This window comes from Dermacentor albipictus, chromosome 9 (genome assembly GCF_038994185.2).
Source record: "Dermacentor albipictus isolate Rhodes 1998 colony chromosome 9, USDA_Dalb.pri_finalv2, whole genome shotgun sequence".
NCBI lineage: Eukaryota > Metazoa > Arthropoda > Arachnida > Ixodida > Ixodidae > Dermacentor > Dermacentor albipictus.
This window is the reverse complement of record NC_091829.1, coordinates 20,867,702-20,895,658: the sequence shown is the minus strand read 5'-3', so window position 1 is coordinate 20,895,658 and position 27,957 is coordinate 20,867,702. Positions and strand designations below refer to the sequence as shown.

General features: G+C 44.6%; 2 protein-coding genes across 2 annotated transcripts in view; both read right to left on the bottom strand.

Moving 5' to 3' along the window:
• Positions 1–3,840, bottom strand: part of LOC135917298 (phospholipid scramblase 2-like) — an 11,831-nt gene extending 7,991 nt beyond the window's left edge. The window contains exon 1 of the mRNA XM_070524952.1: positions 3,800–3,840. The gene's annotated coding sequence lies outside the window, so the exon portion shown is untranslated. The remainder of the gene's footprint in view (positions 1–3,799) is intronic.
• Positions 3,841–17,589: 13,749 nt separating this feature from the next.
• Atg4b (Autophagy-related 4b) lies at positions 17,590–27,816 on the bottom strand. The gene is made up of 5 exons (XM_065450858.2): positions 26,627–27,816; positions 23,551–23,969; positions 21,313–21,389; positions 20,304–20,423; positions 17,590–18,825 (listed from the first exon to the last, which is right to left on the bottom strand). Exons 1-5 carry the CDS (start codon positions 27,418–27,420, stop codon positions 18,652–18,654), a joined length of 1,584 nt encoding a protein of 527 aa, XP_065306930.1. The 5' UTR covers positions 27,421–27,816; the 3' UTR covers positions 17,590–18,651.
• Positions 27,817–27,957: the final 141 nt, after the last annotated feature.

Below are 27,957 nucleotides of genomic sequence, written 5' to 3'. Positions count from 1 at the left end.
ATTAATCGTAAACTTCTCAAATGACTTGGAGCCAGTGAGTTCAAAGTTTTCAATATGTGTGTCTCGCCAGGAGCAGTAAGTGAGGTGCACAGCGACAAAGAATCTGTGATTATTACCGCCGTTGACCTGGAAGACTGTAGCTTTCGTAAAGCTAGGACAACAGCTAGGAATTCCGCTAGGTATATTGGAGTGAAGTCGGGAAGCCGAATAGAAAAAGACCAGTCCAATGATGATGAGAAGATTCCAACTCCTGCCTTTTCATCAATCTGCGAAGCATCCGTTGCTATAATTACGTTAGTGTGGAGTTGGTTCAAGTGATCCTGGAGTAAGCCGTTAAGAATATGTGAGGGAAGCTGCTTTGCATTATTTGGGTATAGGTCATCATAAGTAATAACTAGTGAATTTGAGATTCTGTTTTCCGTGATTATATCATTTATATTTACGTCTAACGGATTCAATAATGATTGCGATACAATGACTTGTGGCGTGTGAAACCGTGGCCATCTGACTCCAAAAAATTGGACTCGTTGTTTGATGAAGATCGACTGAGACCTTCTTAGTGGGGATTCATATAGCCTTATAAACGCTTGAACGGTGAGTATTTTAAATCTCATTTCAAGGGAAGGTAATCGTGCTTCCTTGTAGAGTACAGCGTTGGCTACAAACTTTGGAAGCCCCAGACATAAGCGAAGCGCTTCCCGTTCTAGCAAAACTAGTGGGCGTAGCTTGTAAGCCGCGGCGCCGGAGAATAATACACAACCGAACTCTAGTATAGGTCGAATGTACATGCGGTAAATCATTATGAGTATGTCTCTGCGCATGCCCCATCGATAATTACTTATCCTTCGTAATATCCCCATTGCACGAGAAGCTTTCGAAGTTATATGTTCAATATGCGGATGCCAATCAAGATTACCATTATAAATAATTCCAAGGTACTTGACCTTTTCCACTTGTGGGATAGTGGAGTGACGGCATGAAAGGGATATAGTAACTGGGTCGTGTAGGGGAAAGACAAGAACGGCACTCTTATTTACATTAAGGGACAAGCGAATACTGTCCAGCCATGCTTCTAGCTCGCATAAGTATTTCTGCAAGCATTCGTACAGTGACTGAATATCACTTGCTGATGCAAAAAACGCTATATCATCAGCGTAAACGTACGTGCTTACATTTTGATGATGAGGAATGGAGCTGAGTAGGATGTTAAACAGCAGCGGGGACAAAACTGCCCCTTGAGGAACCCCGCGTGTTTGTCTGAATTTTCCCGATGAAATTCCGCTTTGTGCACAGTAAAACTCCCTGCCCTGCAAGAACTCTGCAGTCCACGTCACGAAGTAGTCTGGCAATCCAATATCCTGCATCCTTTTTATTAATAAAGGGTATTCCACACTATCGTATGCTTTAGAAATGTCTAACGTGACTAGGGCAGCATATTGTTTTTGGTAACGAGCCAACTGAATTCGGCTTTCTAGGTCGATATGTGCGCACCAAATGGACATCCCTGGTCGAAAGCCAATTTGGCAGGGGCTCAATAATTCTCTTGTGGTTACAAACTGAACCATACGTGCGTTTAATAATCTTTCTATTAATTTTACGAAATTTGATGTTAGAGAAATAGGCCGAATATTGTCTAGGACAAACCCTTTGGTTTGGTCTTTCAGCAGAGGAATCACCTTCGCAATTCTCCACACAGGAGAGAACCATGCATATTTTACTGAGTAATTTATGGTATCTAACAAGCCGTTAGGAGAGACTTCAAAGAGAAGTTTAATCATCTTGGTAGTGACTCCATCGTGACCTGGGGCTGCAGCTGGTAAACAGGAAACGGCTTGGGACAATTCTGACATGGAAAACTCTTCGAAATCTTCTGAAGTGCCCTGCGCGTAAGGAGAGAAGGGAAGAGAGGTAGCGAAGCGGGTCTCTAACCCTTGCGCGATAACATTTAGAGAATCAGCTTTCTCACTTGTGGTTAAAACTACCGACTCCCAGTTGAAGTGGCGTGGAATCATTTTTTGGGATCTTAAAAACCGAAATAATGCACGCTTATTATTTGCTTTCGAAAGGAATTCGAAATGTCGGACATTATAAGCGTCTTTTGCCTTACCTACCGTTCTTTTAAATGTTCCAGCAATAAATTTATAGTTTTTCCAGTTTTTCGGAGATTGGTTATGCATGAGTTGTTTCCATGCAGCCTTGCGTCGCTTGTAGTCCCGCGAGCAATCGTCATTCCACCAATTTGTAGAAGCAGTGTTTTTACATGCCTTTAACTGGAACTCTGATCTTTTGCGCGAAGTATCAATGATGGAGCAAATATCCTCGGCTTGCAATGGAGAATTTTCCATTGATTTGAAAGTAGTCCGCAGGCAATTTTTTAAATGCACGGTAATTCACAAAAGAGTGGATGCGAGCCTGCACGGTGGACTGCGGAACTACCACTTCAAACACAACAGGCAAATGATCGCTTGTAGTCCCGACATTCACCGTTTCCCATGCGGATGTGGGAATACCTGGACCTGAAAATGTAAGATCCAGCACAGATATGAACTGTCCGCGAAGAAACGTAACTGATCCCGAATTTTGACACGAAAAGTTATTTGTGATTGCCCAGTCCCATAGACGCTTTCCGCACGAGTCTGTCCTGGATCCCCATGATGCATGATGAGAGTTGAAGTCACCTGCCAAAATTATATCTTTACCGCATTTCGCCATAACTGAGTCTAGTGGGTGTGTATCCTGCACACCCGAAGGAAAGTATATATTGACTAATGAAAAAGGCCTACTGCCAGGGAGAGTAATTTCTACTGCTAGAATTTCACATTCTGGAGACATCAGCTGGAATGATATATTTGCCCTGTGGCAAAACTTGCTTGAAACCATAATTAACAGTCCTCCACCTCTAGATGGGCGATCTAGGCGGAAGGACCTAAAATTGCGCAGAGAAAATTGTTTTTCAGGAGATAACCAGGTTTCTTGCAGTAAAATTACATCTGGAGAAATTTGAGACGATAGAACGTTTAAATCTGTAGAAGCAGCGAAAACTGATCTGCAGTTCCACTGCAATACCCTCATCTACCTTCCAGTGATGAGAGCACCGCAGAGGCCACAGCCTCCTCCAATATGTTAACCTTCGGGTTGACTTCAGGGAGGATTTTCTTGGATTTACTAACTGAGTGGGAAGTGGTAGCCTCCAGGGGAGAACACCTCCTTTTATGTGCCCTCACGTCAATTTCCATGTTTGAGGTATCTGGATGATCAGGGTTGTCTGGGCTATTAGTTGCCTTGGTTGAGGTACCTGCGGCAGACCTGACTTGCTCTATATGGGTTGCGGACGCAATTGCTCCATTTTCCTGAGAGTGGGTTAAACAAGCATTCATGTCAGAGCATGATGGCAGGGCAGGAACACTCGGTAATAATTTTTCTAACTTTGAGGTAACCAGTCCATTGAAGCATTCTGTGACGCTTTCTACTATGCGCTCCATAATTTTAGCCATAGACTTTTCAATAGCTTGTGCGATTACCTCTGACAGGCTTCCATCAACGACAGCTTGGGTTCGTGCTGTCACACTCGCATAACCATGGGCTCTTTCTTTTACCGCCGCAATTGCCTCTTGACGTGAGCAGCGCCTTTTGTCCATAACCTCCATTATTTGGACTTCTTGAGTTCTCGCAGGGCAGTTTGAGCAATCAGCTTTGTGGTCTCCACCACAGAGGCAGCAAGAGTCCGACTCGGCCGAGCAATTACTAGCGGAATGGCTCCCGCCGCAGACGCAACAACGAAGGCTGGATTTGCAACATGTTCGATCCGTTGGACGACTTGCTCACAAAGCTGGCTTTCTCTTCCTCTTGAACGTGGCACGTGTTAATGTTTTCGTAAGCGTATGACACTTACCCAAAGTGATGATGATGATGATGATGATGATGATGATGATGATGATGATGACAACGACGACGTGAAAGGCAATGCCGCTTAACCCGTCGCGTAAGGAATACCATACCATACCATGCCGCTTAACCACTACGGTGGATTGGCCAAGAATGGAGTGGCTCTCGTAAATGCACTGGATATATCGTTCATAATTAGGCGCCCACTACGGAGATGGGGCCTGTCGTAACAGCCTGTACACTATTGTGAGGGGCCCCAGACTGCGCATAGTTGACAAAGTGAGGTGGCCCAATTTTATACCATCGCATTTCATATGTGCACAGAGTTGCGCTAGTCAGTGGTTGGGCCCGGGGCCCGTCTCACTGGGGCGCACAGTAACAATGTAGGAACGCGTCATTATTCATTGGTCTGCGGACGCGAACGCGGCATCTACCTAAGGCTGGGTAGCCCCTAAGTCTGGGTAGCCCCTACGGCTGTGTAGCCCCTAAGGCTGGGTAGCCCCTAAGGCTACCCCTTGGGCTACGTACCCCTCGGGCTACGCAACGGGTCGCTTCGCTCCCCTTTGCTGCAGCCCTACGTGTCAGGCGTGGTGGTGAACCATGGGACGAAGGAACCAGTGCGACATCAAACGAGGAAAAATAACCGTGCAGCAACGTACGAAAAATTACAGCGACGTTTCACTTCGTGAACGCGGGTTTAAGCTCAAGTATAGGCGCTATTCCATTTTTGTGCATTGTGCGTACAATGTTTTAAAAAATGTCGATTGTGTGTAAGTGTATAGCGTTTTCTTATGGCTTATATTTTGTGTCCGTTTTTCGATCTCTATAATGCGTGAAGTGCCGTTAGGAAAGATGGTAAGGCATTGTAAGGATGCTATTCCCTTTTTGTGCGATGCGCGTACAATGTTTTAAAAATGTTGGTTGTGTGTAAGTGTGGCGTTTTTTTATTCATGGCTTATTTCTTTAATGTCTTCTGTCCGTCTTTTCGATCTTTATAATGTGGAAAGTGTCATTAGGAAAGATGGTAAGGCACTGTAAGTAAATGTACAGTCTTAATTATTTCAAGCAATTTAGTAATGAACTATTCACACCATTCATCTTCTCCTTCCTCGCCTTCTCGAGTCTCCTCGGCAAGCCAAGCCGGCGCCTTTTGCCGGACTTGTTCAGCCCGTGCCCGGCGCTTGTGTTTTCATTTCGCGACATATTGAGAGAAAGAATTTGAGAGAGGCATGTAGCAGAATCGGCAATCCTCGAAAATCTGATCAGCGCGTCAAGCATGTCGGCTTTCATACATGACTCATCGAAGGTTCCAGTGTAATCGCTGGTGCCGCGTGGCTTCCAGAAAGCACTACACAGTACGCGTCGCGCATACAATCAGATTACAAAACAGTCTCAAACAAGCGCGAAAGAGACCGAACCAAACAAGCGCGAGCGGGAGCTGACGCGAGCAGACGATAGTACGAAACTAGCGGTCCGGCTGAAACCAGATACGAGTACGCATCGAGCGGTCGGGCGGTTCCGCATGATACCAGTCGCGGGTAACCATAACCTGAACCATAAAGACCAACAAGCCGAATCCTTGTATAAAAATAAAGATGGCGAAAACCGGCAGGACATAAGAGCCCAACCATAAAGAATTGTCGTGGGCAACAACTAAAAATTATAACGGCTTAGAACGGCACACAACTGGCATAATGTATACGAACCCGCGACCGAGACTCGATTGCAGTGGCCGTTTTTTTCAAACGTCCTGCCTCCCAGTGTATCCAGCGCGGAATGACAAATTTAGAGCCTCTCTACTTGACTACCGCCGAAATGATCGCAGCGCGGTGGCTAGCACTGTGACACGGCGACGATCACAGTGCTAGCCAAAGTGCTGCAATCACTGCGACACCGGCGTTTCGCTCCTGCGGCCTGCGCCTGCTGCGCGAGCATATAGAATGGTTTCCAGGCGTTGTTTGCGTGCCCTGGGTTGAAAACCATCACACGCCCTTGATTGTTGAAGTTCTGATGTGAAATTATCGATGGCGTCCTTTGTTCGTTAACGTCGACGATCACCGTAAGTATAACACGCCGTTTGGCACTGCCGTTTTGGGCAAAAGCATCTAAAACAGTTCTTGAGTTAGATGTGAATTCGTTTACCAAAATAGACTCTAGTAACACCAGTAGTGGTTTGTTACTGCAGATAGAACATATACTTGTATACTTCAGGTGCTTATGTTTAGAAGAAATTCTATTTTCAGTCTAATCGTAGACCAAGACGTCCACAGCCGTTTCAAGACGTTTTTAAGAGGTTCTGTGTTTCGTAGGCTGCTGTGCTCTCTAACCATCAAATTAGCTTGCGCCCGCTGTGTTGAACTCAAGCAAAGTAACATTACGTGAGGCTCGCGGCGCAGAAACCAGGGGCGCAATCGGAGATCGTTGTTCGAAACACGCGTTCAGTTTGTGTTCAGTTTCGCTTCGTGCGATTGGCCTAGCCGCGCCTGGTCTTTAGAAGGCGCGTGAGAGGGTGAGTCGAGAAGAGTATTGGCGGCGAGCATAGAGTTAGTACTCTATGGCGGCGAGGATAAAACCCCTCAATCTCCCAAAGTAGCGCCATTCACTTCCCTCCTCCTCCGCTCGGCGCGGCCTCGACGGTGGCGCCGCCGGTGGTGGGCCTGCCGTAGCAGACGACGGCTAACACGCTACGGGAGGAAATCCGCGGAAAAGTTCGCTCGAGTCCTGCGGAGCAGTTTTTTCAAACTACATCTTGCTTTGTCAGTCGGTAACTGGCCTTAAGAATGTCGTGTCGGATTTGCGGAAGAAATAGAGAAAAGCACCATTATTCAAGGCGTATTTAAGGCGTAAAGCGTGTGCACGTTGAAAGTTCGTGTTGCTGAAACACGACACAAGCACGCGGTGTGCTCAGACACGCGTGTAATTACCAGAGTTTCAGGTTTTGACAGCGTGAAAGTATGTGCACGTGGTTTCGTAGGTTAATTTACGTACCTGCAGGATGCTTTTGTTCGGCCGGCGCGTGAGAGATTCCGACTGTCTGCGGTCAGCAATGCCTGGCAGCAGGGCCGTTTCTGTTCCGCGCCTTTTACAGATTTACGTAGCTCATGCACAGGTTGTGGTGGCCATGAGCAACGTTTTCACACATAGGCGGTATAGATAATTTAAACAACGTACCAGCATATGAAATCGTTATTTATATATTACAGTGAAAATGGTTAGAATTTGATAGAAAAAAAGAAGCAACTTGATGGGACAACTGGAAAGAGGTTCAGAAAATAATTATCCCCCTGCCCTCATTGGCACCAGCAACACTTTTGTTGAAGTGTTAATTTTATCTCTGTATACTACGTGTGTCTGTATTCTTTTGCGTTGTAAGTTTTCACAAGGAAGCAGTGTTGCGTTAACTGGAACAGTCAAGGCACACAAGACAGAAAAAAAGTTGATTCTTGGGTTTTACATCCCAACACCACGATCTCATAAGGCACGCCATAATGGGGGCTCCGGATTAAATTTTTTCCAGCTGGGGTTCTTTAACGCGCCCCCAATGCACTGGACATGGGCCCGTTTTGACACGGGCGTCAAAAGAGGAGGTTGGAGGAGCCGTGGCCCTTACTTCACAAACCCGCGCGTTCTTTGCCACTTGCTCGAAGTCAGCTGCCCGATCTTGTGAATCCACACTTTTCTTCGTTTTGCGTTGCGCCCGGCGGATGGTAAAGCAAAAAGCTTTTTGCCGTCACTGGGTCTGTTGTGGCAACCGTAGGCGCAGCAGCACGGCATCGCAATTAAGCACTCGGCCCTAACACATTGTATAAAACTACCGCGCTCCTTCAAACCGCCTGCCGTATTTTCGTCGCGCAGGCCCAAGAATGGGGGTCGCAGCGCGCTGGAAAGAAAAGATATACAAAAGCGCGGCGCCTGCTCTGCGCCGGAAAGAAAAAAATATACAAAAGCGCGGGGCATGCTTTCACGTGACACAGATTGGCCAATGGGGGAGCGGAGGAGGCCGGGGCGACAGGAGGGGTGGAGGAGGAAGCGCCTGGGTGAGCGGGGTGGCGGAAAGATCTAAGAATGGCGCTACTTTTGGAAAATTGAGGGGTTTTAGACGAGGAGTTACGGAGTCGCCATCTAGCGGAAGCGCCTCGCTGGAGTAGTATGAGGGATTTCGAAACGAGAGAAGTTTTTTGACTGTCTATATAATAATCTTGGGCAAACTGAAAGCACACAATCGTTTACAGACGCTATCTCTTTACCGAATATGTACAGTGAACGCCACTGCGCGCGGTCGCCGCGATGGAGTCTCCCGAACCGGCTTCTTGCGTGAAAGGTCGGCAAACACCGAGACCAAACTATGTGAAATATGTTCTTATAGCGTTTGTATAACTAAAGGGAGCGTAATAGAATGAAGCCTCAATGCAGCGTTCGCACAGATTCGCAGAGACCTACTGCGCGTCTGCATGCTTGTCCGCGCACTGTTTCGCTTTCCCCGCGCGCGCGTTTTCGCGCCGTGCCATGAGTTGTAGGCCGCAGAATATGAGCATTTGACAGTATACAAGCAACCATTGTTGCGTGGGTGTTATCAGAGCTGTTCAAAAATAACTTCGTTGTAGAGACTTCGACGCCTACGGGGACTGTGATGCGCCGTCGCGACGATTCAATCTTTTTTTTCTTCTAAATTCTTTGACCATTCAATATTATTTCTCGAGTTGCGTCGCACTGTATGTTTATCGGTGTTCTCAGCGTGGAATTTCCCGCTGCTTCTTTTTTGTAATCCAGTGCATGCATTAATTCATAACACAAACATGACCATATGCCATGCTTTTTTAAAATGTACTTCTTACCGCTGCCTTTCCACTCCGCTCAATTTGCCAGTATCTATAGCATCGACAAGTTCATAGACCAAACCGTCATGACATTAGTCGGGCGAGCGTCTCAGTGCGCGTTTTCAGAGCATCGCAGACCGGGCGCCGTAGCAGAAATCTTCCTCGCGTCTGTGCTTGCTGCATACCCGAGTTGTAGCCGATGTTTGCCGGTTTTATGTTTCGCGAGCCAAACTTCACGCAGCTTGTCCTGCGGCTACGTGTGAATAAGGCTGACTGCGGCTCCGTTGCGTACATCCGGCATTGTGGCACCGAGCAGCAGCCTACCATGTAGCGCGCCTTCAAAGGCAGCCACAACCTTGTATCGTGCGGTGCCGCAGGCAAGACATGACCAGAGGCTCCAAGCAAGGGGAGCGGAAAGCGTCCCCGTTTATTCAACAGCCGTGTATATATACACTAAGTGGGAGAGGGTGTGTTCCCTCACAACAATGTGTCATGGGCGATACCGATATCTGTCACGTCACACGTGCCATAGATGCGAAGAAGCCAGCGCTGCGCAGATACGATACAAACCTATTGTATTGCTTTTAAGCGTTGTAAAGGAGACACTCGAAGCGGGAAAATTTCGCCACTAAATGAGGACCGCAGCGTACGAGGGAATTGAAACTCTCGTTTTCAGCTCGCTTCGGTGCTCCCGAAGCAGCCGACGAGGCCGCTATGTCCACGTGATCCCTCCTAGCACGTCACGCCGACGGTGGCGCCAGCTTTTCCAGTGGTGGAGCTCGAGGCCATATGCGCGTCGCCTTCCCGCTCACCCCGTGTTCGCGAAAGGGAGGAGGGGGGAGGGGAGGAGGCAGGTGAACGGGCATCTTCAATTCTCGCCCGACCGTTGCTACAGTGTACTGTGTACCGTTGCTGCGCATGAACCGGCTGAGCGGGGCTGCAGCTTGGAGGTAATCTGAAGCGGTTACAGATGATAGCCGAGCCGAGACGGCTGGCGGCTTCGTGTGCGCTGTAATCTCGCGCGTCTCGTTTGGAGGTCGCGTAGTTTCGAGTGTCGGGAGGCACGTTGAAGTGAGAGGCAGCGTGAAGCATTCGCTCACTGTCGCTCTTTACGCCAGTGTTGTGACAGCGAGTGTCGGCGGTCATAGATCTAGTCAAGTTTGTATGCTTGTAAATTTAGTTAGTAAGCGTACGTATACTTCGTATAGTTGTCTAATAATCTGCTATCGCAATCAGTTCTTCGTCCTTCGGGCGACTGCGACGTTGTTTGGCCATTAATTTTTACAAAAATTCTTAAAAATGTCCTTCGTCAAAGCGTTGGCTCTAGGTTTAGTAGTCTTGGGGGAAAATTTGATCCAAAATCATGCTATTTGACATGGCTTTCAGCTTGACTTTCAATATTAGAAACGTCATCATCATTATCATCAGCCTATTTTATGACCACTGCAGGACGAAGGCCTCTCCCTTCGATTTCCAGTTACCCATGTCCTGTGCCAACCGATTCCAACTAGCGCCTGCGAATTTCCTAATTTCGTAGCACCACCTTGTCTTCCACCGTACTCAACTGTGCTTCACTTCTCTTGGCACCCATTCTATAACCCTAATCGTCCGCCGGTTACCTAAGCTGCGCATTACATGACCTGCCCTGTTCCATTTTATTCTCTTGATGTCAATTAGGATATCAGCTATACCCATTTACTTCCTGATCTCTTTCGGTCTCCTAACATTATGCCTAGTATCCTTCGTTCCATCGCTCTTTGTGCGGTCCTTAACTTGTTCTCAAGCTTCCTTGTCAGTGTGGAAGTTTCTGCCCCCTCCCCCCCTCTTTTTATTTCTCAACCTCTGGCACTTGTGTCAAGGCTGTGCAAATCCCACAACTATGTGAACTATTCCCTTCAAAATTATTCAACACCAATTACTATACACACTGACTTTGCTTCGAACAAATAAATTTATATTTGCAAAAGACTGAGACTTCTCTTGGTCACCCACTGTTGATTGCTTCTTACAGGGTCCAACAAATCTTGCGTCAGAGAAAGAACAAAAAGTTTGCATTATAACCATTTATTCAAATAAAAATATAATATGCAAACAGTTTGCAATGCAGGTACCACTTGAGAGAGAACAAACCAGAGTATGTCTCTCGATTTAGTCATTCATTGATGTATAAAGAGCAGTCATGCTACAGTTGTATAACTAAATCAGGATAACAATTGACACTCCAACTATGAGCAGCAACGAAACAAGTTTGCGACGGCTGCCACTTGGCTTCCATAACATTTATAAAATATATAATTTTTATTGTTTAAAATCAACAATAGTGTTATGAAGACAGCGAATTGTTTTCTACACAGCTGCATGCGAAACATTATTTATGAAATAAAAACAAAAAAATACGCCCTCAGCCACATCATGGCTGCACAAAGCAGTGAAAGAAACGTTGCACTATTTGAGGTGTGCGTTTGTGAAAGAAACGGGCTCCTCAGAATTGTTTAATGAGAGGTAAAACTGGGCTAGTTGGCTATTTCAGCACTGAACATCTACTGCACAAGAAAAAAAAAACACAAACTCAGAAGGCATGACACAAACACAAGCACTGTCCGTATCATAAGCTTGTCTCGCAAGGTTACAATTATCACCATTCTTGCATACTTTACCTTTCTTTGTTACTGTGGTCTCCTAGCCACTTGCACACCAACAGCGTTATCTAAAGTAAGACAACTTGCACTACTATTGTGTTTTAACCTGATGCATAGTATGTACCTCTGTTACCACAGTAACACAACACCAGTGACATAGATAGAAACTTCATGTGATAATATGTTCAACCATGACTTACTGCAGTGTTTAGTGTTGTAGTGTGTAGTGTGATCTGTACGAAGGTTTTTTTCTTCTGATTTATCACTTCTTCTGGAGAAGGGCTACGCAGTCATTAAAACAATTTAACACATTACACACGAAAACAATACTGCCAACACTGCTGTTCCTATCTACATGCCCAGTGTCGTGAAAATAGGCAACAATATTATGCATACATCAGGCTTAAATCCTCTGTTAATGAGAGGTACTGTAGAATAATATCACTGTTACTGCTACACAACAATAGTACACCTCAAAAAGTGTGGAAATTCCTACTGTGTTGTGCTATGGCTACAGTACTGCACTGTAGTCATTCCTTTACCACGCTTAGTGAACTGAAAATACCCGCCAAAGATGATTAGTGCTTAGCCTAAGCATTATTACAATAAATTGAACTCATGATTTCACAAGGCAACAGTCTGTGTGAGGGGCTTCTTGTAGAGCTACTCACTACAGCCGCAGCATAGTCGCTGTGAATCAAGATACCCTTGCACAACCATGGATACCTTTCCTCAGAAAGGCAGTGACTAGAGCGATGACATTGACGGCAACAACAAGTTCAAGCTAGGAATCACCCCACATTCCTCGGGAACAAACTGTAGCAAATAGAGCATCCAGAGAATTGTTGCTCCGGTCGATTGACGTTTCAGCATAAATAACTATCACATGCAAAATGTCCAGTGTTTAGCCACGTGTTACTATTCTGTTGTCGCACGGTACTCCGATAGCAGGAGATAGAACTTGCAGGTAGCTATCAGGGCAGTTGGCTTATCATTATTACTCAGTGAAAAAAGTAGAAAGAATCAGAAATGGACTAGAAAGTGCCTCCAAAAGAGGCACAAGCTCCTGTGCTAGCGTAATGTTAAGATTCCTCTCGCTCGATTCAATTCCTTTCTTATCATCCACTGCTCATGACTGTCCGATCCTAATGGCAACGTGAGCATAATGCTGATCAAACCAATGATACAGCATGAAAAAAAAAAGGAATAGAATCGGGACATTAACCCAGCCTTGCATGCCCAGAGGCAAGGGCTTAGGAAGGGAACACAAACTTCAGAAACAACTCCTCCCCCTCTTTTATCTTTAAAAACAGAAATTAAAAATTCATACGCATTAAAGCTTGTTGCATGGGCCTGGATGGCCATTGCTTCTCTGGTTAAAGACAAGCCAAAGTGTCTAGTAGCAGACACGTTTATCACAACATGATATGAGATCAGGCTGTACAGCAGCTCTAGCCTTGGCATCAGAGATTAGTCTTATGGCATGATCTCGTCTTATGTGTCACAAATGCAGAAAGAAGGGTCCCAGAATCTTTATACACCGTATTTTCTCGCTGTATAACCCAAAGCAAAAAAGATTTATCTTCATGAAGTGGAGTTGTAATTAGGCAAGAATTTTTTCCTCGCAGAACAATCTCTGTGTGCTTCAACATTATGCTGCAATAGAAACAGCATTTCAAGTGGTAATGAGATCCTATTTGCAGAGCTTTTGTATTGAGCCTATAATTTTGCAAGGTTCTTTTAGATTTGGGCATCATTCTGTACTTTTATATTTAGCACAGGCTATTGTAATGTTTTTTTTTCTCCAACAGGATTATGCATGGGTCAGTGGGTTGTAGCATATGAGGATAAAGTAAGCATCGATAAAGTATGTGGACTATGTTCTGTCGCATTCTTTGTGCGACAGAACTCATTGCTCAAGGCATTACAGGAGCACTGACAAATACTTTCGAGCCTGTAGAATTTCTACCCATTCACTTCTCACACGCAAAAGAACGACACCTGGCAAAATATGGAGCTTGGGAAACACTTACGAGATGTTTAAATTTGATGCTAAAGCTGGTGGTCAGAACACCAGACCTGGTGACATCGACATTACTGTGACGTTACGACACAGAGAGTTCTACTGTTGTGAAGCAATACGGCTAACTACGATGACTTCTCTTTAAAAAAAAATGAGAATGAGAATGCTTTGCCCATTTCTCCTGACTGCCCTTGTGTTTATCGGCTGCAGCAAACCTGGGAAATTTCACATCGCAATGCACCTAACCCCCCGGACAATGAAACTGGTTCATGCAAAACAAGTATTATAGTAAAATATTTAGGGTTCTACAACACTTGCCAATAGTTTTTCGAGGGCTTAGGGGCATATTTCATTTAACATGAGAATCACAGGTCGAAGACATCATGTCATCACTCCTTTTCAGCAGCAGTGGCAATCTGCAGACAATGGCTACGTAGTCAAAATGACAGCAAAAAAGCAACGAGGCACTACCCATTCTACAGAAATATCCCCTTGCGAGTTCCTATGCGCAGCAAAGCGTGTTTGGTAAAATGTCACCAACTAAACAATATGCAAGATTGCATTGGCTAACAGCAAATTTGCTCAACTTAGCAACTGTGCAGTAATATCAGTGCAATGAAAGTACAAATACCCACTTTGAAAGTGCTCGCATGGCAGTAAAATTTTTCCATGATTTCCAGGCTACACATAAATCAGGAGTACAAAAACGGGGTGGGGCGAGAAAGATGATCAAAATAAAATCAGAGCTTAGCTTATTATACAAAAGGTCTCAAAGAGACCCTCCAACACTTTTCTAGGTACTGAATATGATTCTGAACACGTTTCTAGTACTGCTGAATATGATTTAAACTACATTTTCCAATGCTGCGTGCGAGGCAAGCACAAAGGGGAAAATGACGGAAGTCGGTGCATGCGGTTGGTGGTTATCCGGTAGAGGAATTTCGATATTGAAACAAATTATAATGTTGCCCTCAACTTGAATTTTCACATGAAGATGTCAGTGTGGAAACTCTCACCCTCTTTCCACATGCCCGCCGACAATGTCGGGTACACACAATGCTGAGTGCCTACTGTGCACACTTAAGGAAAGCTCACACGCCAAGTTTGCCGATTTGTCGTCTCACTCCGTGGTAGCTGGCAGAACTGATACCACACAGTTACCCCGACTAAGCAAAGTAAGCAAATGAAGCAATGAGGCAATGAAGAAAGTGCCACATGTCAACGCTGGCAGAAAACAGCTGGTGTCAATGCCTGGACCATGTTGCCACTCGCTGCAACTCACTGCTTCTGTGCGGCGGCTAATTTTCACAGGTGTGACAAATTACCACGAAAGCTTACATAATCTGCAAGATGAACCGACTACCTCACCAGCAAGTATTAAAGAAGGCTAGTGGTCTTTACAAGCCTGCAGGAAAACTACCAGATGCAGAGGGGTGGTCAATGCCTCTACAATGCTTTTGAGCAGCGCTTCTTCATATTTCTCGTGTGCATGCAAGGATTTCAAAGGGTTAATAAATGGAAAGGCTTATAGCACCTTAACACATAGGAACTGATTAGGAACATTGCAGACACAATTTGGGCTTAACAAAGAGTTCAACAAAAAGTTGTAGACACTATAGATGACAATGCTTTCTTTTACAGTGGTGTAAATCACCACCACACTGCTGTGTGGTGGTGATGGCATCAGCATCAGTATCTTAATTTCTTGGACAGATAAATAAATAAGTGATATGGGTGCTGTGACAGATGCTGACACCTACAGCCACCACTCTGTGCAGACAAGGAAAGAAAAGCAGTAGTTTAATTTGTGTTGGAGGGACCCTTTAAAAACAGCCCGATCGAGGCATCTAACGCAGTAAAAAGATACAAAGAAAAGTTGAAGAAAAAAGGTGATATTAAAGAATTCAGTCATATGTGCTTCGACTAATCACATAACTTGTGAAAAATAGGGCCTTCCTAAACATTATGTTGGCTTCTGCTTCCTTATATAAAACCTTAACATAAAATTTATGAAGAAAAATGTAACAAGACTAATTTCTAATCAAATTAAAATGTTCATAAAATGTGTAAAAATACTCAGTAGCAGTAATGATGTCTGGATGCAGTAATGAAAGAAAATGTGCTGGTAATGGTTAGTGTAGAGACGTGTTAGCATTTTGCATAGCAATGAGGTGTCTGGTAAGGTTATCAGATTTTTACAAAGCTCCCTTATATACTGTGGGGATGCGCGACCCTCGCGCCTCCCCTGATGTTTTTCCCGCATAGCGCGTCTCCTGTAGTGCGGCTTCGCCGCACACGCGGCGGTCCGAGTGGTACAGGCGCAGTCCGAGAGATGGCGCTAGTGTTGCGCGGCTGCGGGGTTACCCTCGGCGGGAGAGCCAAGGCGCGCTCTCTTGGGTTCCAGACAGCGAGCGGGACAGACGTGCTTGCACGTGCAGCAACCCTCTTTCCCGGCGGGGGACGTCTCCCGCGAGCACGCGGCGACCGATGCATCTGCGAGACCGCCTCGCGTGGCCGCCTTCGAACGCGCCACGATTCGCGTGACTATACACGCGAACGACCAGGCGTTGGGATCCAGCATGGAGCGAACATATTCGCTCACGAGGACGCGGTAAGTCGGACTTCTAGATTTGTCGCGCGCCCATCGGCATGTTTTGTGGATAGCAACTCGGCTAGCAGGCATTGATGTATGAAAGGTGCAATAAATGCCCTTGTGATTGTGTGCACTACTGTGTTGTCGTTCCTTTGTCCCAAGAGTACGGTGTGAGATATCCCACATCAGACCCCACAATACAGAGATTAAAAATGCAGAGATTAAAAATGCAGAGATTAAAAACGCAGAAAAAGGTGTCAAGCCGCATCAAATGTTCCTCCACCTAGACCCATTACCTAAGCATAGATCATATAGTATACTTGACAGATAACTGGTATTGTGACATTCACTTTTGTAGCAGGTCTTCCACTACGCATTTGCAGTGCAGACCAAGATTTCAGATGTGACGCTTTGGTTTGGCAGTCCTACTTAATATTAAGGTCACTGACACTTCACAGCCAATAGGTGTTTTCCATGTTTCACCAAGGTTTCAGCATACTAACATAGGATAAAACCATGTTTCTGTGCATCAAAATTACCACAGTATAAAGCTATGTTTCTGCACAATGCTCACGGAATGAAACACGACAGGGAGCAGTTAGTAGAATCCTGCATATGTGCAAAGTACTCTAGAGTACATGTCATGTCACTAAAAATCTGGTCACCAAAGGTGGCGCAGACTCCCATCTAAGTGTATGAGCCAAAATCGCGTCAATGTGACATGAACGGCGGCCAGTGGAAATGAAATTACGTGTATTAGTTAGCCCTAAATTGACACGTTTCATTCCGGAAGCACAGTACGTTAAAATTTATCATTAAACCACGTACCATTGCGTTGAGATAGCATTAAATCATGTTTCTTTGCAGTAAATTAAAGTATTAACTCCTCCAGACATCGTTAATTTAGTCAATGGAAAATTTTCTTTGACCACATTTCCTGCATCTTCAGAATCGTGAAAAGCATACTGCTGCAGAACGGATGAAAAATGTTTCATTCTTCAATAGGTTTTGTCAAGTTTACAGAATGTGGATTCCTTGCGAGAACTTTATACAGGAACATCAAACTTGAGAACGTACTATTTCATGCCTTGCATACTTGGAAAGCACCCATCTAACCACTTGAGATACAAGATAGACCTATAACATTGTGAAATACAATGAAAGTGACACTGCCTACATGATGACATACTGATAATGAATGCAAACATCCAGACGTCTACCTTCTAACTCGTTTTACTAAAGCAACTTGCACATGTTATTCAATCTTGTAGATCAGCTCTAATCAGATGTGTTTGAATATGTTTGAGACACATTTTAAATATTAATATTGTCATCAGCGTTTTCGTTTTGATGTACTAACCTGGTGCACACAATTGTGTACACAGCGCCTGGATGGGTTAAACCGCGTTTCTGTGCTTGTAACAACCGTGGCGCTGCCTAGGATGATACCACCACCACGCATTTCTTTCAGCAACATTTCTAAAACCAGCGGATGCTCTTCAAGCTTTGCCACATTGTAACATGACACAAACACACTATGCAAATATTACTGGTCAACGTGGTGAAACGTAAGCATCTACATTACGCGACACCAGCCCTTCTCACAACAACAGGAGGAAACGGTTGAGAGAGTTTGGTTGGAATCATATTTAATGTAACCAGCACAAAGGACAAAGTCAAAAAATCACTAATATTATTAACTCTCTCTCTCTCCCTCTTTCTATCTTTTTACAATTCTGCAATGTTCCCATATGAGAACGATAATGTAATTTTAGGAGTCGGCACATCAAAATCCAGAGTATTGGATGATACGTGTCTGATAATTGCACACCATGATCTGTCCACGGCACATTTATGAAAACACCAGATCATCAATCTCGCAATACAGGACAGATGCTGTAAAGCTCCTACTGTTTAAAATGCAGAAAAAGAAAAAACACATTTTTATGCCACCTAAGCGATACCAGTGTCCCAACCTGTTCCTTTTCACCACCATATCACACTGTCACTAACTTTCTCAAGCTTTAATTGTGTTGCATCATCTCAGTAAGAGAGGTCAACATAGTTTTTTACTACACAAGCCAAGGTCACGGTGCTGTAACCCTGTAAAAAAAACCATACACCACAATACCTCCATATTCAACAATCCCATAACACGCTACGATGATGACCAGAGGATGACTTTTATGTATGGAATCCTATGTAAAACCTAAAAAAATATGCGGTGACTGGACATTGAGGTCAATACAAAAGATTACGCAGGATCATACAGGTCTTTGCATGGGATCCCGCTTAAAAACCTGTAAAAATATGGGGTTACTGATTATCAAGGATAATCCAACAATCTCGCATAATTACATAAAATGACAGCACCTTTTATGCAGGATCAATTATAAAAATGGGCAGAAATGTGGCGAGTATCGCATATGGAGGTTATGGGGCACCCGTTTCCTCCACATCATACAGTACCACATGATCAAATGAGATAGTACAGGCTTTTATACAGGATGCATGCAGCTGTTTACATAAGATACTGCATGGGATTATATTGGATATGGAGGCTATGGGGGTGCATGTGGCTTCTTCTAATAGGACAACCTGAGTTTTATATTCAGCAGCAAACATGTTTTCAGGTGAGATAGCAGCGTGGGGTGAGCAGGCACTAGGCAAATACGATCAAATTAAAAGGGATGCTCAGAGTATGATGTACTCTTCAGAGTGGGAGCGGTCCGTGTTCTCCCTTAGATCCTGGAGGAAGTGGGCAAAGTCTGCTCCGTCGGTTTCCGACGTGTCCGTGTGGTCCACGCAGCTCCCTTCGGAGACGAGGAAGACAGGGTATTCGTGCCGCGACTCCATCGGCACTGCCAGCTACGAGGGCCAAGAAAAAGTTAAACCGAACCTGGATTGCACACAAAATTTTGACACCGTACTCCAGCTTAGGGTTAACCAGTACATATATGAGGGATGTTTGTAAAGCTTGTATTACTGGTACCACAAATTCAGGAAGAGGCATACACGGTGGGCATCCAAATGAGTGCCGTCTTTCTAGTATTAGTGGAATATAAATTTCTTTTTATACAGTACTGCAGAACGCCGCTAAGGCATCAAAACAAGAATGGCAGTCTATTAAGGAATCTGGTTGAAGCATGAGCAGTGATCCGCTTTCTCCATTTTACGGGAGACTGCCAAGCTAGTGGTGATGCACGGCAACCACCACTGCACATCGCCAACATCACTGTAGAGGGCGCAGGGGGGGAGTTGCACTTATTTTTAAAGTTTTTCCTGTACACATACCTTTGTACCATACATTTGCACTATATTAACGATGATTTACCTTTAGACACCACACACAAGTGGCTGCAAACTTGAGACAGCAGAGAATGACAACACATTGCATTTAGGTCACAGTGATTTTGGTTGCCTATTTTGCCTGCTGCAGGATCTTCTCCGAAGGAAGTGTTCCTTTGGTGTCCTTTCACCATTAAAGAACTTCAAAGCATATGGTTGAAGACTGGTGAGTGAAACATTTTTTTTTTTTTTTTCGAATGGAATTCTTTGTAGAACTTGACACAACGATCGTAAAATAGCATAACGAGCTCAAATTTGTAAACTTCACGTAAAACTCAAGAGAGTTGGCCGATATTCCCTTGGCACCCAATCTATAAACTCTCTAGCAGCCATCAGTTATCTGTTCTACGCATTATGCCACTCCAACCAGCTCCACTTCTCCCATTTAATATCAAACTGAATGTAATCTACAAGGACTCGCCATTCAATCTCTAACCCATGCTGCTGTGAAGTGCACACAGACACTCATCTTTAAGATAGGTGTGCGACCACTGTCGTGAAAGGAGAAATCCAAAACTGAAGACTATTTTGGAAACATTCAATACGACATCTCGTGAAGATTGCAAGAAGCACGCTATATCAAGAACACTCGTATGCTATCTGATCATTATTAAAACTTCCAAAGCAAGCACAAAAGGAGCAAGCAGCCCTAAGATAGCAAAGACAGAAAAGGCAAGCCCCTTATCAGATACCATTGTCCACTGATGTTAAGCTTTTGTACTGTGCAGAAAGTGCATAATTCTGACGATGTATAACTGTTCGTTTTATTTTTTCCATGGATAACTGGCTTTGTGACAATATAATAAGAAAAGGATAACAGCACTGATGGTACTATGCCAAGAAAGACCTTGGCCCAGTTACTGGAATGCTGTAAGCCCATAAAATGTACTAAATGCTAGTGCGCCCGATGCAGTGTCATGGAAAATTTTTCAAAAAATATCGTACCCCTGAAAGTGATCGCTTGAGAATACTGCCTCCCTGGGTGTCGTTGCACTTACCAGCTTAACGTCCTTCACAAACCGCTCAAACTCCTCCTCCGTTTTGCAGTAGAAACCCATGGTGCAACTCGGGTCCATTTTATAGAAAGACATCTTCCGTGGCCATGAACAGTGAAAGGACTGCAGTAAAGAGAAACGTGCAAACAGATACGAAGCCATGAGGTGCAAGACTCTGGTCATACTGCATTATTTTACATCTGAAGCAATTGTTCAGTATCTTTTCAGCATCAACAAGCCATCAAAAGTAGTAGACTGGAGGTTATCTCTGAGTTGACTGATTGACTGACTGACTGGTTGATTGGGTGTAACATCCCAAAGCAACAGTGAAATTCAGAATGTGCTTCTTATGAATTGCTTTTAAACACATAATCAGCTTCTACTGCTTTACATCAAATGTTTTTGGACATTGTAAGCCCTTCTGGTGGAATTATAACAAAAGTCCTAATGGTGATTGTCGCAGTCCTATGTGAGGCCTTGGCACAGCCTCAATTGTGATCATTGGAAAGTCGGGCACTTGGTAAGCTTGCAAGGCCATAAACGTAGTTTAACATAGTTACGCTATTTGCTAGTCCATACAAGAGGCAGTGAAACATGACACAGTTGTAAATGAAATTCTCAAATATTGCAGAGGGTCCTTCAAGTGGAGAAAGCTCTGAGACCGATTCCAATAGTACAGAAGCCCTGCTCCATGAAATATGTATAAAGTCAAATTTAGTTATAACAAAGTTGCATTTAAACTAAAATAACTTTGTTACAAATATTTGTTGTAAGCATACATTTATTACAAGCTGACACTGGCAACAAACATCTTAGATCTGCTTCATTATATCCAGTAATTCCTTTATCGAGGTTTAAGGGAAGCCACGTCACACAATTACTTCACAAAGCTTGCACTATAAAAGGCACATGCTCATATAAGTCGTAAGCTCAGTGAACATCTATCTCAGCGGCACATACTATGCATGAACCTAAAATAGTTGCTGTTAAAAATATGAAAGGCTTCACGTACGTCAAGAGGAAAATCTTGTTTGCCTACATCGACTGCTTCTTGAACATAGTGAGGGTCCAAGTAGACCACTTTTTCGCCTGAAACAATGCAATTAAAAAGAAGCAATTATATCAATTAACACTATATGACAATTACATCCCTGAAGGACAATTGATCGAAGTAACAAAAAAAAACTACATTTCCAGAATTACAAAACACAATTGTGGCCAGCATTGTCCCAAGTGGGAATCAGTGATTATACCACTAGAGAACACCTGATTGTTCTTGTTACGCTTTCTCATCATATATTTCAGTTATTGCCTGGAGAAGCACAAATGAAAGCGCACTTCATGTTTCATTTCCAGCAATGGCTGCATCTCTCATCAGTCAGGTAAACAACTAGACCAACACTCTGCACTAAGACTCCATTTTTCTGGTGTCAACTGGATTCATTCTGCAAAGCAGAAACACTATTACGAATGTGTTTTTAGGCTTGTTAATCTAGTAATCTGAGAAATGACACAAGCATATTACACATAAATTAGTGACAGCATCCCTATTAACCAACCTTCAGTGCCCTTTTTGCTTGGGCAGCATTTGATTGCTGATGACTCCATTCACAGAAGAGAGATTTGAAATCTTGTAGGTGGACAAAATTTTGGGAGGTGATACCTTTTAACGTGAGACACATTCCACAGCTTTTATAAAGGATGTTGCTGGGTTCCTTCAATGATGTGCTAGTTATTACTGTCTGTGCTTTGCATGTGGAGCAAAACTACTGCAGTTCAAGCAACACAACCATCCCAATCACACTGATACTAGCTGTGCAACAAGAAATCACTAAGACAGGAGCCAGATGAGCGCACAGTTACAACGGAGCCTATTTGAAAATGATAAAACAAAGCATGTACTGGATCGCCAAGCTGTCATGCAATGAAAATTAAAATGAAACCCTATTGCTCCCACCCTTCTGATAACACTTTAAAATGAACAATACAACTGTACCTGTTCCAAAAGCGATAGATGTGAATTGAGTGTCTGTTTTAACGCAATAGCCTTAAGGAGCTGGTGTCACAGAAAATCCGGCATCGACGTCCCATGCCGGCAACCGGCATCGAACGTCATTTCAGCAAAAAAATTTTCAAACCACTCATACCCAGGCCCTCCATATGGCGCAAGGAATTTACTGAACTAATTGAATACGTGGAAAAATCGTAAACTATGACTTACACACAACCTACAGACATGATAGCTCTCGGATTGTAATTTGACTATATGAGAAAACATAATTCTGTTACGCGAAAACTCAAAAGAACACCTTTTCCAGCGTTTCTACCATTCACAGACCAGCCGTGGCATCCACCATAAAGCCCGCATTTCTACCACAAAGCCCGCCTTCATGCATAGCTTTCGCAGCCAGCATTTCCCCGTAAACATTGCGGTTACATACGCTCCAGTTGCCGGGAAGCATGAGAAGCAGTCAGTGATCTTTGAATGCTATTGCGTTCCACTCTTAAAGGCGAAGCTTAAGCATCCTCTAAAAATTTTTGGTTTCATGCTTTGTTTTGTTCGTTTTCTACGTTGTTTAGTAGTGACCGTTAGGTGGCACTTTGGCTGTTCAGCACACATTAAGCTTATTGTCTTCAAGTAAATTCACTTGGTAGTCAGCACTCATCTGCTCCCACTATTTTACCATTTGGCAATAAATCCCTTTCACAAATCCGTAGAGGTACCAGTGACCGCAAGTTAAAGCCTGTAACATGAAAGCTAGATGTTGCCTACTGCCCTGACATTGCCTGACGGAAAAGGCTTATTGCTTAAGCAGTAAACTTGGCACCAACTGCCCATGACCAACTCTTGCACCTTAGCAATGAGAATGCACCGGCATGGCTTGCTTTTAATGCAACTAGCATTCTAGCCTACTTCCGCTACTTTGTGTCAATATACTCAGCCTCTTTACGTTGCTCTTCCCAGTGGTTGAAGTCTGTCTACTAGCTTGGGCCACTAGGTACTTGCTTTTTGAATTTGTAATATTTTCATGAAATAAAGGATCATATTATCATTATTGCTGCTGCTGTCTTGCTCAGCAGACAACATGGGCCACTAATTACATAACATAATTACGTAACATATAATAAATTTCCCATCACCAAATTATATGTGCACCACTACTTGAATGCCAATTGCATTAATGTAAATAATCATCTCCAGAATATGTGATCTGCCAGTTTTTTTTGTTTCTTTACAACACGAACATACCCTGCCAGCCGAGAAAGTACAGCGAGTGGCGTGGGCGACCACCGATGACACCTATGCAGTTGGGGTGCGACAGCATGCCCTTGACGCACGGGATGTATGTGGCATTCAGGTGCTCGCCGCCCAGGCGGACGGGCACCAGGACGATGAGCGAGCGCCACAGCGGTGTTCCGTCGGGCCTGGTGCCCCGGCAGAGTGCCCGCACGTCCTCCAGGTAGATGGTGCAGTCCTGCGCAACGTAGATGCGCAGGTCCCACAGCAGGCGCTCTATCTGGCAGGCACCCTCGAGGGCCTCCTTGAGGATGTAGGCGGCACTGGACGGACCATACCAGTCGCCCGCCTGCTTGCCACTTTCGTGACCCATCTGCACCAGCTTGTGCAGAGAGAAGGGGCTTGCATCGGCCGTCCGGTCGCCGAACCACCTGTTGGGAATGAAGAAGCCACCGTCACTCGGATCTCGGGAGACCTCAAAGCGAAAAATAATTTGATCTGTAGGTAGACTGCCTTTCCACAATGCCAAAACAGACCCATAAGAATAGTCCTGGTAAGCCAGAAAAGATGCAAATATGATAGATGCGTGGTGACGTAGCTTTGCAGTTCCCACATGTGCTTGCCATTCATGAATTTCGACAGCATTTGCTTGGTTCTGGTTAACTTTTTGATCAATAAAGATGGGCTAAGGATTGAACCATAGACTGAACTTGGCAAATTTGATGAAAATTTGCCGAGTCACAATCGCCCAAATATGGAAATATACTTTTAAATGCGTGACATTACACTAACATACCAGCAGTATGGCTGCTGTGCAAAATTTTAATTGGGTTTAGCGTGCTGCACATAGGGTTGTGATGGACGTAATGAGAATATCAATGACACTAGGTGCTGCATTTTGAGATTTGGTTTAGTATCAAATTTAAACTTCTTATAACTAGGTGTGTTTGAACATAAAAATTCAAGGGGGAGGCACACCAGGCATGAGTTATAGTATTCAACAACATTCGAATGAACATTTCACAGCTTCGAATAGTGAATTCTTGCATAAAATAACAACACTTATGTGGTTAGAAATTTAGAATATTTGCACACCCTTTATTATAGGTATTTCCCAACCTTGATAATGGCTAAGTACCTTCCTTTTATGTGCAAGAGACGCATGATATAGAGTTTGTACAATTTCAATAGTATAATCCAGCACTTTATTAATGCACACAGTATGTTACAGATGCATGAAACAAAACTATGTGCAAACACTATGCGAAACCTCCTCCTTTGCTTTCAAGTACACACAAAGAAAGCTTAAGTCCCCAAAAACAGAAATGAAAAAGAGGGAGAAAGCCAATTGCTGAAAGCTGGCATTCTTTAGCATATAGCACAACAACAGTGAGGCACATGGCTGACACACAAGTGCCTTGTTTGGTAGATACAGGAAGCTACGGTAATCTCACAGGAAGCCACGGTAATCTCACTCGCTGCCTGATGCCAGTTACGGCAGATAACGTCCGTCTACGTTGGTTGCGCAGTACACTCACTCTTCCTACATGGCAAGGCAAATGACGGCCAATGACTTCAAGCTGTTGCTTTGGTCTTTTAGCACAGGCTATACGAACTACTTGACATTTACCACAAGGCAAAGGAATGCAAAGCGCAACATCCATTACACACAATACGAATTGTCTCTTGTGATGCAGTCAGCAGAGCTGAAGCTGTTGGTGGTGCACATATTTCATTAAAGCTTCATTTTTTTCTTTCTTTTGCTGTTGCCTAAAGGGTAGTTTCTCTGGTTTACATTTCTTTATCGTGGGACGGTAAGAGTGCCTTTCAATAGGAAGTAGTAGCACGTGTAACTACTTTCTTGTAAATTCTAGAATTCCCAAAGCCCTCAAAGCAATGCTAAAAAGAAACAATAATTCAGTTGATATGTACAAACTCTATTTTTATTATTTCCACAGAATGAGATTGACTACTCGAAAATAAAATGAAAACCAAACTTTCTTGCTTTGTAATTCTGCATCGAAACCCCCCCAACGCCAATACATCAGTGTAACATCACAGATTTCAAGGTATTATTGGGTATTCGTGGCCCAGTGGCTAGCACACGGAGCAAATGTTCATGTACAGGTACTGTTGCTCAACCATAGATCAACCAGCAAGGTTTAATAATAAGCAGCAAGAGAAAGATGAAAATGTGAGACAAGTAGGCTGGACGAGCGCTCGCTCGGTACATTTCCTGCCTCATGTCTTTGTCTTCTCCGCTGCATTTATTCTACTACAGTCATACAAGGCTTGCCCGACTATTCTATTCTTGCACCAAAGTTTGACACAACATGCACAACAAAGTTGCAAGTACTGCACCTTAAAGCAATGCAAAGTACATCGGATCTCAATTATAACCGTACATGTTGAATTGACAGTTACTTGCTTTTTGTGCATGGGTGCACATTAATGATGTACAATCAAACTTTGTTTCACCACAGGCTCTCACTCTATTATCACTTTGTGATTTGACGTCAAGAATATGTATTTAAACAGAAGCAGGGATGCAACACTAGAGCTGGTTGAAATAAACACACAGCAAGAATGAAATTAGTTGCAAATTGATACGATGTGTACTACAATACTGCTGATTAGCCCTTCATTGGATGCGTGCACATTTCGAACACTGCACACCCACCACGATAGCTGATAAATGTAAAATGAGTCCACGAGCTGTAAAAGCACGTGAAGCGCATTTGGCAGCAACAAAATGGGCAATCCGGGTAAAAATTTTACAGACGACTCGGTATAGCGAATCGCATCGGTACGAAAAACTCGGTAAAGCGAATCGGGCGCAATTTCACATGCACACACAGAGGTGGTAGTAGGTTACACAAACTATGAAGCGCCAATGAATCGTACCTCATCGATACGGAAATTATTCTACGTAATGCCCTTCACGAGCAAGGCTTTAAGCGCGCGCTGTGAAAGCTGACCTGACGATGGTGCTATGAAGCGCCAATGAATCGTACCTCATCGATACGGAAATTATTCTACGTAATGCCCTTCACGAGCAAGGCTTTAAGCGCGCGCTGTGAAAGCTGACCTGACGATGGTGCGATGCATGTAGTCGGAGGCCTCGGTCTGGCGGTTCCTACGGTAGCGCCAGTTGCGGCCAAGGACGTGCGTCATTAAAGCTTGCGCGAGCATCATCTGGCTGCTGCGAAGCATGCATCCCCAACCGCAGTCCGAGGTGATGTCCGTGCCCGGAATGGGCGAGAACTCGCGCCGGTAGGTGAACCACAGGCGGCTCGAAAAGTCCTCGAGGAACAGCTCGTAGCTGGCGAGCCTGCCGTCGTCCTCGTCCGCCGCCGCCGGCTCGGACTGGCCCCACATAGGCCTGGGCGAAAGCGTCATGGGAGTCCACGACTTCTGCGAGGACATAGACGACGTGCACGACCAGAGAGGGGTCGAACTCCTCGTCTGTATCTTGCGGTGATACATGACGCCCAGGAGCCAGATGGCCTCTTCGTCGCTGAAGTTGGCCTTCTTGCGCATCGTCCAGCCGTAGCGAACGTTGTTCCACACTGACATTAACTTCGTCCTGACCTTTTCGGGGGACTGCGGTGGTTGCTTAGCGGCAGCGGCGCCGGTTGGTACTGGCGCTGAGGCGGCGAACGAACCGAACGAAGACGACAACGACGAGGAGGAAGACGGGCACTCTCGAGGCTGCTGATGGTCGTCGTCGAACCTCAGCTCGTCGCACGAGCTGGTGCGGCGATGTCGCACGACGAGCTGATCGGAGTTGGGCGCGTGCTCGCAGAACGGGAATATCGACGGCATATTGGGCGCCATCGTTGGCGTCGTGCGCCTGGCGAGCACGTCGGCGCCGTTGAACATGGTGGTTGTTTGGCGCGTCGCCGACACAGATAGCAGGACGAAAACTTCCAGGGCACTTCCCAACTATAATTCGATCAGATGAACACGGCCTGGCATCGCGCTGCCGTCGCACTCCTCGTTGGGGTGTGACATATCAGCAGTTTTGGCACGACACACAAATGGAGTTCAGGACAGTTTAAAGAATTTCTCGCCTCGTAGCTTGCCCTGCCGACAGTCCGTGGAATTGAAAGTAAACCCAGACACATGAACTTTAACGAAAGTGACTTTTACGGCTTAAAAGAAAAGTAGATTATCGCTACCTTCGCCCCATTAAGCACCGTACCTTTAAACGCCACTTTAGACTTTAGCTTTTAGCTCCGCCGCTTACTTTGGCCTTACCGTGTTTGTTCATAAGATAGCATGACATATAGATGTCGCTAGCAACTAGTTGACGAACAGTTCACTTCAGTGTTGTAAAAGTGACGTCCAAAACCAACGTTCATGACGTGTTTCCGGCACCCAAAATCGCTTCCGCCACATTCAACCAGCGAAAGCATT